At 47.5% G+C, this 13,525-nt stretch overlaps 1 protein-coding gene across 2 annotated transcripts in view; it reads left to right on the top strand.

The window, feature by feature from the left end:
* Positions 1-13,525, top strand: part of RNF145 (ring finger protein 145) — a 134,744-nt gene that overhangs the window by 43,323 nt on the left and 77,896 nt on the right. For both annotated transcript variants that reach the window (XM_063928406.1, XM_063928405.1), the window contains exon 2: positions 11,787-12,002. In XM_063928406.1, coding sequence (XP_063784476.1) covers positions 11,819-12,002 — 184 coding nt within the window. In that variant the 5' untranslated portion in view covers positions 11,787-11,818. The remainder of the gene's footprint in view (positions 1-11,786; positions 12,003-13,525) is intronic.

Raw genomic sequence — 13,525 nt, 5'->3', positions numbered from 1 at the left:
AATGCAAAAAAACCCGGCAAAAACCACGAAAAAAAATTGCGTGGGGTCCCCCCTCCTAAGCATAACCAGCCTCGGGCTCTTCGAGACGGTCCTGGTTCTAAAAATCCGGGGGAAAAACTGACAGGGGATCCCCCGTATTTTTAAAACCAGCACCGGGCTCTGCGCCTGGTGCTGGTGCAAAAAATACGGGGGACAAAAGGCGTAGGGGTCCCCCGTATTTTTTACACCAGCATCGGGCTCCACTAGCTGGACAGATAATGCCACAGCCGGGGGTCACTTTTATACAGCGTCCTGCGGCCGTGGCATTAAATATTTAACTAGTCACCCCTGGCCGGGGTACCCTGGGCGAGTGGGGATCCCTTCAATCAAGGGGTCCCCCCCCTCCAGCCACCCAAGGGCCAGGGGTGAAGCCCGAGGCTGTCCCCCCCCCCCCCCCCCCCCCCCCATCCAAGGGCTGCGGATGGGGGGCTGATAGCCTTGAGTAAAATGATAGAATATTGTTTTTTCCAGAAGAACTAAAAGTCCCAGCAAGCCTCCCCGCAAGCTGGTACTTGGAGAACCACAAGTACCAGCATGCGGGTGGAAAAACGGGCCCGCTGGTACCTGGTAGTTCTACTGGAAAAAAATACCCAAATAAAAACAGGAGACACACACCTTGAAAGTAAAAGTTTATTTCATACATGCCGACACGTACATACTTACCTAGGTTGACCCGCCGACTGCCACGCCCCCCTCGTCACTGAAGAATCCGGGGTACCTGTGAATAAAATTATACTCCCCTGATCCGGTGTCCGGATCTTTTTAAATAATCCTTGTACTTGGCAAAACGACAAAACGGCAACCCGGACCAAACGGACTGAAAGGGGTCCCATGTTTACACATGGGACCCCTTTCAACGAATGCCGGGACCCCACGTGACTCCTGTCACAGAGGGTCCCTTCAGCCAATCAGCGAGCGCAACGTCGTGGCACTCTGCTGATTGGCCATGCGCGTCTGAGCTGTCAGACAGCGCATCGCAAAGCCTTACCATTATATTCAATGGTGGGAACTTTGCGGTCAGCGGTGAGGTCACCCGCGGTCAGCGGCTGACCGCGGGTAACCCCACCGCTGACCGCAAAGTTCTCACCAATGAAACTAATGGAGGGAGCTGTGCGATGCGCTGTCTGCCAGCAGACGCGCATACAGCCAATCAGGAGAGTGCCACGAAGTGGCGCTTCCTGATTGGCTGAAGAGACCTTTCTGTGACAGGAGTCACGGGGGGGGTCTCTGCATTCGGGGAAAGGGGTCCCATGCCTGGTCCGGGTGTTCGTTTTTGTTTTTTTGCCAAGTACGTGGATTATAATAAAAGACCACAGGACACTGGATCAGGTGAGTATAATTTTATTTTCAGGTACACCGTGGATTCTACTTGGACAAGTGGACAGAGGTCGGCGTGTGAACATAGGTAAGTATGTGTGTGTCGACATGTGTGAAATAAAGTTTTACTCTCACTGTGTGCGTGTCCTGTTTTTATTTGGGTATTTTTTTTCCAGTAGAACTACAGGTACCAGCGGGCCCGTTTTTCTCCCGCATGCTGGTACCTGTGGTTCTCAAAGTACCAGCTTGCGGGGGAGGCTTGCTGGGACTTGTAGTACTACTGGGAAAAAACAATATTCTCTAGTTTTCTCAAGGCTATCAGCCCCCCATCCGCAGCCCTTGGATGGGGGGACAGCCTCGGGCTTCACCCCTGGCCCTTGGGTGGCTGGGGGGACGACCCCTTGATTGAAGGGGTCCCCACTCCCCCAGGGTACCCCGGCCAGGGGTGACTAGTTGGATATTTAATGCCACGGCCGCAGAGCGCTGTATAAAAGTGACCCCCGGCTGTGGCATTATCTGTCCAGCTAGTGGAGCCCGATGCTGGTGTAAAAAATACGGGGGACCCCTACGCTTTTTGTCCCCCGTATTTTTTGCACCAGGTGCAGAGCCCGGTGCTGGTTTTAAAAATACGGGGGATCCCCTGTCAGTTTTCCCCCCGGATTTTTAGAACCAGGACCGGCTCAAAGAGCCCGAGGCTGGTTATGCTTAGGAGGGGGGACCCCACACAATTTTTTTTCTGATTTTTAACATTCCATTTAAAAAATAAAATAAAAAATAAAAAAAATATTTTTAAAAATATATAAATAATACTTGTGCCTCCAAAATAGACAAACCAAGTACCTAATCCCTTCTAATATAAATAGATATGCTATTACCAATAAAAAAACACACAAAAAAAAACATGTTTTTACATTTTTTATTAGAATCCGTCAGCAAAGTGTGGCGGATTGAAAATGACGAATTTACTGTCTAAAAGCACTGTTGTCGAATTTACAAACTACAATTGAATATACTTTTGTCGAATTGCCGCATTTGTACCATTGCAGAAATGTCGAATTTGACAAATGTCGAATTTCAAAAAGTCGAATTTGGAAAGTCCGTTTTTTTGACGAAAAGTACTGAATTGCATTGTCGAATTTTTTTTTTTGGGCGAAAATGTCCCGTTTTTCGACATTTTCGGGAATTCGATCGCAATTGCATATACCCCTATATGTTCTGTTCACTAGCGTGGCAGGTTTAGGTTCATTAATACCCTTTTCAAACAGTAATGTCTGAAAATCGTGACATTGAGTGCCAGGTAGTTTTGCTGATTACTGCCTGACCCCCCCCCCCCCCCCCCCCCCACTTCACACAGACAAGCAAATTACCGGGTTCAGTATTCCTACCCGGTAATTTGCGGATCAACACGGGTGTTTTGTATGTGTGAAAGGGTAAGCCTGGGTCGAAATTCCCGAATGTCTGACCCTGGTAAATTCCTGGGTAGAAGTACTGGGAATTTAAACCTGGGTTCACCCTTTCACACTGAAAAAAGGACCCTTTGACAACTGGCAAATTACCGGGTAGAACTGCTTCAACGGTTAATTAGACTTTCTGTCTGAAAAGGGTGTAAATGGCAAAACTTTTATGTAAGGAGGTAAAATGTGTTGTTCAGTCTTTGCCTTTTTAATCCAAAGCACTTCCATTAAAGAGTTCAGTATGGTTTATTACAGTATTTGAGTCGCTGTAAAACAGTATATTACCACGGTGTCACTCATAAGGTGCAGAGAAAGAAAATGACGTCGCTCATTTTCACCCTTCCTAAAGCCCAGTACCCACGGGCCGATGCATGAGAGTTGTGTGCTGAGCGAACCGCTCAACACACATCTCTCCCGCCGCTCAGCACAGCGCGATCTGTGCTGAGCGTGCGAGACGGGGGGGCGCTCACTTTATCCAGCGGGTGAAGTGAGCAACCCGCTAGATTGGCCTGCATGCAGGCCAATCTAGCAGCAGCGATAGCGATGCGCGGGGCTGCGCATCGCTATCGCTGTAAGGGGTACTCACGGAGCGATCAGGCTGATATTCTAAGCAATCTAGTCAGATTGCTTAGAATATCGCTCCGTGAGTACCCCCTTTAGTGACGTTGTTTACTTTGTCATCCAAGAGCTGCCTGCCCGGCTGCGGCGTGATGTCACTGAGCGATATGGTTGTCCTATCGCTCAGTGTGTATGCACTGCCGCCGACCGCCCAGCCCGGGAGGGGAAAACACTAGGCGCCGTCGCTCACAGAGCCTATCGCCTAGTGTGTACCCACCTTTACTCTGCTGCCTCCTATTATAGTAATAAATGCACAAAGGAGTGAACGAGCAGGATAGACCGCTTTATAAACACTTTAGTTATTTCAGGTATGTTATTTATCTTAGGAATATATAGGCTCATTTATTATGTCGCACAGTGAATCTAATTGCCCTTAATGTACAGGGAATGCATTTCGTCTGACGTGATTTCTCCCATGCACATCTATTGAATAGTTTGACTTTCGTATTTGCCTGTCTGTGGCTGGTGTACAAGGAGCAGTTTTATCTTTACAGTTCCTTGAACTTTCAACTATGGTGTGTCTGCGTGTGATAATGCCATCCTGATGACACATTTTCCAAGACTGAGCTGCATTGTTCTCTAGAAACGCTAGAATCCATCTCCCTTACCTTGCTCTCAAGTCCTTTCTGAATGGGATTGGCTACTTTTATACGGGCACATCATTTCTTACTAGTAAAGGCTCAGTGTGGAGCTCCAAGTATTGTGACGGCCACGGTGTGTGAGTATCTGATTGTCTCTCTGCATTGGGATTAATGGTCCTACTGCCTGCTCGGTTAGTGGTATATTTATTAAAGTGTGGGTTTTCAGAAGAAATTTTGCCCATGGCAACCAATCAGATTCTAGCTACTATCTTGTAGATGGTACTAGGTAAAGCTTAAGTAGAATCTGATTGGTTGATATGGGTAACCTCTCTTCTGAAAACCCACACTTTAGGAAATTTACCGCTTATGGGTGTATTCAGTACCTGTCGGAAAGACGGCAGTTTCCGTCAGGTTTAGGTCGGAAGGGGTTCCGACCTATTCAGTGCCGGCTGATTTTTTTTTTTTCATGTGAATTGTCGGAATCCTGACAGGTTTTAGCCCCGTTCAAAGAAAGTAGGATTGTCATTGTCGGAAACGGGCCAAACCTGTCTGGTTTGGCCCGGCATTGAATATTGACCTGTTGGATCCAACAGGTATTGAATACACCCCTTAGTGTGCAGTGATGTGAATGATTCCGAGATTTGCGTCTGATGTTTATTTTGTATTAGGACATTTTATTAAAGGGAGATCTTTTAAACTCAGTGGGGACAAATGCAATAGGGTGCGGATTTTGCAGAGAGATTTAAAGCCCCTGATTTTTGCTTTTGAAAATATTTTTCTGCTTTAATTCCCTCACCATGTTATATTCTCTACTATGTTATAACAAGCTATACATGATTTGAAATAAGTGATTGTCTTTATATTGGCCCTTGTGTGTAGCTTGTTTCATACAGCCATTTTACAAGAATGCGTTTCTATATCTTGACTTAATTATATGCACTGCTCTTGCTGTGGTGTGCTATAGGACCAACTTCTGTGCTGTAGGACCAACTTCCTATCTTATGCTCTTGAAGAAAATATTGTTACATTCAAACATCATAAAGGACCACTAAAGCAAAAAGTAAAAACTTTAGGTATAAACAATGTAGAAACCCCCCCACTGTTCAGTGTTTACCAGACATTACACTGCAGCTTTCCCCACTCTGTCCCAGATCGCTGTAACCATTCCCTCATCTATAGGACCATGTCCTGATAGTATCTCGTACAGGTAGGGCCAGATTAACAGAATGGCGGTCGGAGCTCCAGGCCTCAGCTAAAAATAGGCCCATCATGAAAACACAACAATGACGATGATTAACCGCTCCGGCTGACCACATGGCTGCCATAAATTAAAAGCAGAAAAATTGTAATTTCCTCACAAAATAATACAATTTCTCTAACGTCCTAGAGGATGCTGGGGACTCCGTAAGGACCATGGGGATAGATGGGCTCCGCAGGAGACATGGGCACTTTAAGAAAGACTTTGGATCTGGGTGTGCACTGGCTCCTTCCTCTATGCACCTCCTCCAGACCTCAGTTTGATACTGTGCCCAGTGGAGACTGGGTGCTTTCAGGAAGCTCTCCTGAGTTTCCTGTCAGAAAGTACTTTAGTTAGGTTTCTTATTTTCAGGGAGCCTGCTGCAACAGACTCCCTGCATCGAGGGACTGAGGAGAGAGAAACAGACCTACTTCTCTGAGTTTCAAGGCTCTGTTTCTTAGGCTACTGGACACCATTAGCTCCAGAGGGATTGGTACGCAGGTCTCACCCTCGCCGTCTGTCCCAGAGCCGCGCCGCTGTCCTCCTCGCAGAGCCGGAAGATAGAAGCCGGGTGAGTATGAGAAGACAAGAAGACTTCAGAGGCGGCAGAAGACATCTTGATCTTCATAGAGGTAACGCACAGCAGTGAAGCTGTGCGCCATTGCTCCCATTCACCTCACACACATCTGTCACTGTAAGGGTGCAGGGCGCAGGGGGGGCGCACTGGGCAGCAATATAAACCTCTCCTGTGGCAAAAGTACATATATACATGTACAGCTGGGCACTGTACATGTATGTAAAGAGCCCCCGCCATGTTTTTAAGAATTTTGAGCGGGACAGAAGCCCGCCGCCGAGGGGGCGGGGCTTCTCCCTCAGCACTCACCAGCGCCATTTTCTCCATAGCACAGCGCTGAGAGGAAGCTCCCCGGACTCTCCCCTGCTTACTCACGGTGACAGAGGGTTTTCAAGAGGGGGGGGGGGGGGGGATACATAATTGGCGCATATACATACATAAAGGCGCTACTGGGTAAACATTCTGTGTTTTTCCTGGGTCATATAGCGCTGGGGTGTGTGCTGGCATACTCTCTCTCTGTCTCTCCAAAGGGCCTGGTGGGGAACCTGTCTTCAGAAAAGAGCTTCCCTGTGTGTGTGTGTGTGTGTGGTGTGTCGGTACACGTGTGTCGACATGTCTGAGGTTGAAGGCTCACCTAAGGAGGAGGGGGAGTGTATGAATGTAAGATCTCTGCCGGCAGCGCCGACACCTGACTGGATGGATATGTGGAATGTCTTAAGTGCTAATGTAAATTTATTGCACAAAAGATTAGACAAAGCTGAGGCTAGGGAACAGTCGGAGTCAAACCATGTCTGTCCCAATTTCGCCGGTACCTTCGGGGTCTCAGAAGCGCACACTATCCCAAATAGTTGACACAGATACCGACACGGATTCAGACTCCAGTGTCGACTACGATGATGCAAAATTACAGCCAAAAGTGGCTAAATGTATTCGATATATGATTATTGCAATAAAAGATGTTTTGCATATCACAGAGGAACCCCCTGTCCCTGACACGAGGGTACACATGTATAAAGGAAAGAAGCCTGAGGTCACCTTTCCATCCTCACATGAGCTGAACGAATTATGCGAAAAAGCTTGGGAAACTCCAGACAAAAAACTGCAGATTCCCAAAAGGATTCTTATGGCGTATCCTTTCCCGCCAAAGGACAGAATACGGTGGGAATCCTCCCCTAGGGTAGACAAAGCATTGACACGCTTATCAAAAAAGATAGCGCTGCCATCCCAAGATACGGCTACCCTCAAGGATCCTGCTGACTGCAAGCAGGAGGTTTCCTTGAAGTCCATTTACACATATTCTGGTACGATACTCAGACCGGCAATTGCGTCGGCCTGGGTTTGTAGTGCTGTAGCAGCATGGACAGATTCCTTATCAGCGGAAATTGAGACCCTAGATAAGGATACCATTTTAATGACCCTAGGGCATATAAAAGATGCTGTGTTATATATGAGGGATGCTCAAAGGGACATTAGTTTACTGGGTTCCAGAATAAACGCTATGTCTATTTCTGCTAGGCGAGTCTTATGGACCCGACAGTGGACAGGTGATGCTGACTCAAAGAGGCATATGGAGTTTTTACCTTAAAAGGGTGAAGAATTATTTGGAGAAGGCCCCTTGGACCTCGTCTCCACAGCTACGGCAGGTAAATTGAATTTTTTGCCTTATGTTCCCTCACAACCTAAGAAAGCGCCTCATTATCAAATGCAGTCCTTTCGTTCAAATAAAAGCAAAAGAGTACGTGGATCGTCCTTTCTTGCCAGAGGTAATGGCAGAGGGAAAAAGCTGCACAACACAGCTAGTTCCCAGGAACAGAAGTCCTCCCCGGCCTCTGCAAAATCCACCGCATGACGCTGGGGCTCCCCTGAGGGAGTTCGCTCCAGTGGGGGCACGTCTTCGACTTTTCAGCCACATCTGGGTTCACTCACAGGTGGATCCCTGGGCAATAGAAATTGTTTCTCAGGGATACAAGCTGGAATTCGAAGAGGTGCCCCCTCGCCGGTTTTTCAAATCGGCGCTACCGACTTCTCCCTTAGAAAGGGAGATAGTGTTACATGCGATTCACAAATTGTGTCTTCAACAAGTGATGGTCGAGGTTCCCCTGCTTCAAAGAGGGAAGGGATACTACTCAACTCTGTTTGTGGTCCCGAAACCGGACGGTTCGGTCAGACCCATTTTGAATTTAAAATCCCTGAACCTTTACTTAAAACAGTTCAAGTTCAAAATGGAATCGCTCAGAGCGGTCATCGCCAGCCTGGAAGGGGGGAGATTTTATGGTATCTCTGGACATAAAGGATGCATACCTGCATGTTCCCATATATCCTCCTCATCAGGCGTACCTGAGATTTGCGGTACAGGATTGTCATTACCAATGTCAGGCGTTGCCGTTTGGGCTTTCCACGGCCCCGAGGATTTTCACCAAGGTAATGGCGGAAATGATGGTGCTCCTGCGCAAGCAGGGTGTCACAATTATCCCATACTTGGACGATCTCATCATAAAAGCGAGATCACGGGAGAAGTTGCTGAACAGCGTATCACTTTCACTGAAGGTGTTACAGCAACACGGCTGGATTCTCAATATTCCAAAGTCGCAGCTGAATCCTACGTCTCGTTTGACCTTCTTGGGCATGATTCTGGACACAGACCAGAAAAGGGTTTTTCTTCCGACAGAAAAAGCTCAAGAACTCATGACTCTGGTCAAGAACTTATTGAAGCCAAAACAGGTGTCAGTGCATCACTGCACTCGAGTACTGGGAAAGATGGTGGCATCATACGAAGCCATTCTTTTCGGCAGGTTCCATGCGAGGACTTTCCAATGGGACCTACTGGACAAGTGGTCCGGGTCACATCTACAAATTCATCAGCGGATCACCCTGTCACCCAGAGCCAGGGTATCTCTCCTGTGGTGGCTGCAGAGTGCTCACCTCCTAGAGGGCCGCAGGTTCGGCATTCAGGACTGGATCCTGGTGACCACGGACGCGAGCCTCCGAGGTTGGGGAGCAGTCACAAGGGGAAGAAATTTCCAAGGTCTTTGGTCAAGTCTAGAGACTTGTCTCCACATCAAAATCCTGGAACTGAGGGCCATATACAACGCCCTACGTCAAGCGGAGGCATTACTTCGTGACCAACCAGTTCTGATCCAGTCAGACAACATCACCGCAGTAGCTCATGTAAACCGCCAAGGCGGCACAAGGAGCTGAGTGGCGATGGCGGAAGCCACCAGAATTCTTCGCTGGGCGGAGAATCATGTAAGCGCACTGTCAGCAGTGTTCATTCCGGGAGTGGACAACTGGGAAGCAGACTTCCTTAGCAGACACGACCTACATCCGGGAGAGTGGGGACTTCATCAGGAAGTCTTTGCGCAGATTGCAAGTCAGTGTGGACTGCCCCAAATAGACATGATGGCGTCCCGTCTCAACAAAAAGCTACAAAGGTATTGCACCAGGTCAAGAGACCCTCAGGCGGTAGCTGTGGAAGCCCTAGTGACACCATGGGTGTTCCGGTCGGTCTATGTATTTCCTCCTCTTCCTCTCATACCCAAGGTGTTGAGAATAATAAGAAAAAAGAGGAGTGAGAACAATCCTCATTGTTCCAGATTGGCCACGAATGACCTGGTATCCGGATCTGCAGGAGATGCTCACAGAAGATCCGTGGCCTCTTCCTCTAAGACAGGACCTGTTGCAACAGGGTCCCTGTCTGTTCCAAGACTTACCGCGGCTGCGTTTGACGGCATGGCGATTAAACGCCGGATCCTAGCGGAAAAAGGTATTCCGGATGAGGTCATTCCTAGACTAATAAAGGCAAGGAAGGACGTGACATCAAACCATTATCACCGAATATGGCGAAAGTATGTTTCTTGGTGTGAGGCCAGGAATGCTCCTACGGAAGAATTCCATCTGGGCCGTTTTCTTCACTTCCTACAAACTGGAGTGAATTTGGGCCTAAAATTAGGATCTATTAAGGTTCAGATTTCGGCCTTATCCATTTTCTTTCAAAAGGAATTGGCCTCTCTCCCAGAAGTACAGACTTTTGTGAAGGGAGTACTGCATATTCAGCCTCCTTTTGTACCTCCGGTGGCGCCTTGGTACCTTAACGTGGTGTTAAGTTTCCTTAAGTCACATTGGTTTGAACCACTTAAAATGGTGGAGTTGAAATATCTCACTTGGAAGGTGGTCATGTTGTTAGCCTTGACTTCGGCTAGGCGAGTTTCAGAATTAGCGGCTTTATCACATAAAAGCCCCAATCTGGTTTCCCATATGGATAGGGCGGAATTGCGGATTCGTCCTCAATTCCTACCTAAAGTGGTCTCATCTTTTCATATGAACCAACCTATTGTCGTGCCTGTGGCTACGCGTGACTTGGAGGATTCCGAGTCCCTTGATGTGGTCAGGGCTTTGAAAATTTACGTGGCCAGAACGGCTAGAGTCAGGAAGACAGAAGCACTGTTTGTCCTGTATGCAGCCAACAAGGTTGGCGCTCCCGCTTCAAAGCAGACTATTGCTCGTTGGATCTGTAACACGATTCAGCAGGCGCATTCTACGGCAGGATTGCCGTTACCAAAATCGGTTAAGGCCCATTCCACTAGGAAGGTGGGCTCTTCTTGGGCGGCTGCCCAAGGGGTCTCGGCACTACAGCTGTGCCGAGCTGCTACTTGGTCGGGGTCAAACACCTTTGCAAAGTTCTATAAGTTTGATACCCTGACTGAGGAGGACCTCCTGTTTGCTCAATCGGTGCTGCATAGTCATCCGCACTCTCCCGCCCGTTTGGGAGCTTTGGTATAATCCCCATGTCCTTACGGAGTCCCAGCATCCTCTAGGACGTTAGAGAAAATAAGATTTTAAACCTACCGGTAAATCTTTTTCTCGTAGTCCTTAGAGGATGCTGGGCGCACGTCCCAAGTGCGGACTACTTCTGCAAGACTTGTATATAGTTATTGCTTACGTAAGGGTTATGTTATAGTTTCATCGGTTTTGGACCGATGCTATGTTGTTTTTTCATACTGTTAACTAGATAGTATATCATAAGTTATACGGTGTGGCTGGTATGAATCTTGCCCTTGGATTAGCTAAAATCCTTTCCTCGTACTGTCCGTCTCCTCTGGGCAGTTTCTCTAACTGAGGTCTGGAGGATGGGCATAGAGGGAGGAGCCAGTGCACACCCAGACCTAAAGTCTTTCTTAAAGTGCCCATGTCTCCTGCGGAGCCCGTCTATCCCCTTGGTCCTTACGGAGTCCCCAGCATCCTCTACGGACTACGAGAAAAATATTTACCGGTAGGTTTAAAATCTTATTTTTTCTACTTTTACGTATTTAGGGAGACATTGGGACTGATTAGTGCAGCAAGTGTACACGCCCACACAGCACTGGCCACACATTCTCTACTTCTCAGAATGGGCCCTTGAACATTTTCAGCCCCAAGGTCAAAAATTTACTCGCTGTGTAATGTATGACATATAGCGACCACTGGGGGGGGGGGGGGTTAATTTTGTATATGATGTGCTGATGCCTGGCTACACACAGATTGGTCTATGCGTAGTGAGAGAAAAGTTGCAGATGCATTCCACAATGGTTTATCGCGGAGATGCCAGAGAGTTTTATTTCTCCCAGAAAAATTAAACGTGGTGATTACTGGAACCAGAGCCGTGGGCTCATTGTTGGACTAGGCCCTTTTCTTATGTCCATTCCAGGTCTATTCTAATCCAGTACTGGCTGTGACAATGTTGGTCCAACACATGTATATGAATCCATTAGTCCATGCTCTGCATTTGTGAAAAGCAAGCCTGCATGTCTGGCTCACGAGTCGCTCTTCCAACCTTAACAGTGCCTTTGAAAATGGGGACTTCTCTATATTCAGGGTTCTCTAACGGTGATAGGGGGCAAAGCTGACTGACTTGTTTGGAAGTTACTTATTTGTTTGGAATAGATGCTTATGTGATATCTGACTGGTCGTTTTGTTTTTTGTTTTCACAGTTTCACTGTAACTCATTCGAAAGGTAACCAGTATGGGCGCGAAAGAGAAACTGGAAGCCATGTTGAATGTGGCCCTACGCGTACCCAGCATTATGCTGCTAGATGTCTTATATCGATGGGATGTCAGCTCCTTCTTCCAGCAGATCCAAAGAAGCAACCTCAACAACAACCCTCTCTTCCAGTACAAGTACCTGGCACTCAACATGCATTATGTTGGTACGTCACGCCTCCCAATCTCCCCCCCCCTGCTCGTTATTCTTGGGGTGTCTGTCCTCTGTCTATAAAAGAATTTCTGCTCTTCTAAACATCTACTTTCTTCTTTCTTGACTGTTGTGAGTTTTGTAAACAATAAGAGAAGAATAAAGGGAATGGAAGGGAATACAGAAAGGGAAATAAGTACCTGAGCCCAAAGTATAAATTGGATTCAAAACTCTTCAGAGCTGCCTTTGTGGATTTTCTCACCAGTAGCAATTCTGTGCTGTATTTGTTGATAGAAATAGTAATTGTCATCACTCTAATAGCAAATATGTCTTCCTTTTAAAGGGTCAGTGTGTACAAAAGCGTAATCATTTTCAAGTGCAGATTTTATTAAAACTTTGGGTAGAATTCATCTTCTTGCTGTTTCTCTGACGTCCTAGTGGATGCTGGGGACTCCGTAAGGACCATGGGGAATAGACGGCTCCGCAGGAGACTGGGCACATCTAAAGAAAGATTTAGGACTATCTGGTGTGCACTGGCTCCTCCCCCTATGACCCTCCTCCAAGCCTCAGTTAGATTTCTGTGCCCGGCTGAGCTGGATGCACACTAGGGGCTCTCCTGAGCTCCTAGAAGAAAGTACAATATATATAGGCAGCTATAAGGGAAAACACTCTTTATATGTGATATCCCTGTGATATATAGCGCCCTGGTGTGTGCTGGCATACTCTCCCTCTGTCTCCCCAAAGGGCTTTGTGGGGTCCTGTCCTCTGTCAGAGCATTCCCTGTGTGTGTGCTGTGTGTCGGTACGGCTGTGTCGACATGTATGAGGAGGATAATGATGTGGAGGCGGAGCGAATGCCTGTAAATGTGATGTCACCCCCTGCGGGATCGACACCGGTGTGGTTGGACTTATGGAAGGATTACGTGAAAGTGTCAACTCCTTACACAAAAGGTCGACGACACAGAACAGCCGGTTACTCAGCTTGTGCCTGTTCCAGCGTCTCAAATGTCATGGGGGGCTCTAAAAACGCCCGCTACCTCAGATGGCAGAAACAGATGTCGACACGGATACCGACTCCAGTGTCGATGACGATGAGACTAGTGTACCCTCCAAATAGGTCCACCCGTTACATGATTGAGGCAATGAAAAATAAGAATTTACTTACCGATAATTCTATTTCTCATAGTCCGTAGTGGATGCTGGGGACTCCGTAAGGACCATGGGGAATAGCGGCTCCGCAGGAGACTGGGCACATCTAAAGAAAGCTTTAGGACTATCTGGTGTGCACTGGCTCCTCCCCCTATGACCCTCCTCCAAGCCTCAGTTAGGATACTGTGCCCGGACGAGCGTACACAATAAGGAAGGATTTTGAATCCCGGGTAAGACTCATACCAGCCACACCAATCACACCGTATAACCTGTGATCTGAACCCAGTTAACAGCATGATAACAGAGGAGCCTCTGAAAGATGGCTCACAACAATAATAACCCGATTTTTGTAACAATAACTATGTACAAGTATTGCAGACAATCCGCACTT

This window comes from Pseudophryne corroboree, chromosome 6 (genome assembly GCF_028390025.1).
Source record: "Pseudophryne corroboree isolate aPseCor3 chromosome 6, aPseCor3.hap2, whole genome shotgun sequence".
Lineage (NCBI taxonomy): Eukaryota > Metazoa > Chordata > Amphibia > Anura > Myobatrachidae > Pseudophryne > Pseudophryne corroboree.
The sequence above is the reverse complement of the archived record's forward strand: the minus strand, read 5'-3'. Positions and strand labels throughout refer to the sequence as shown.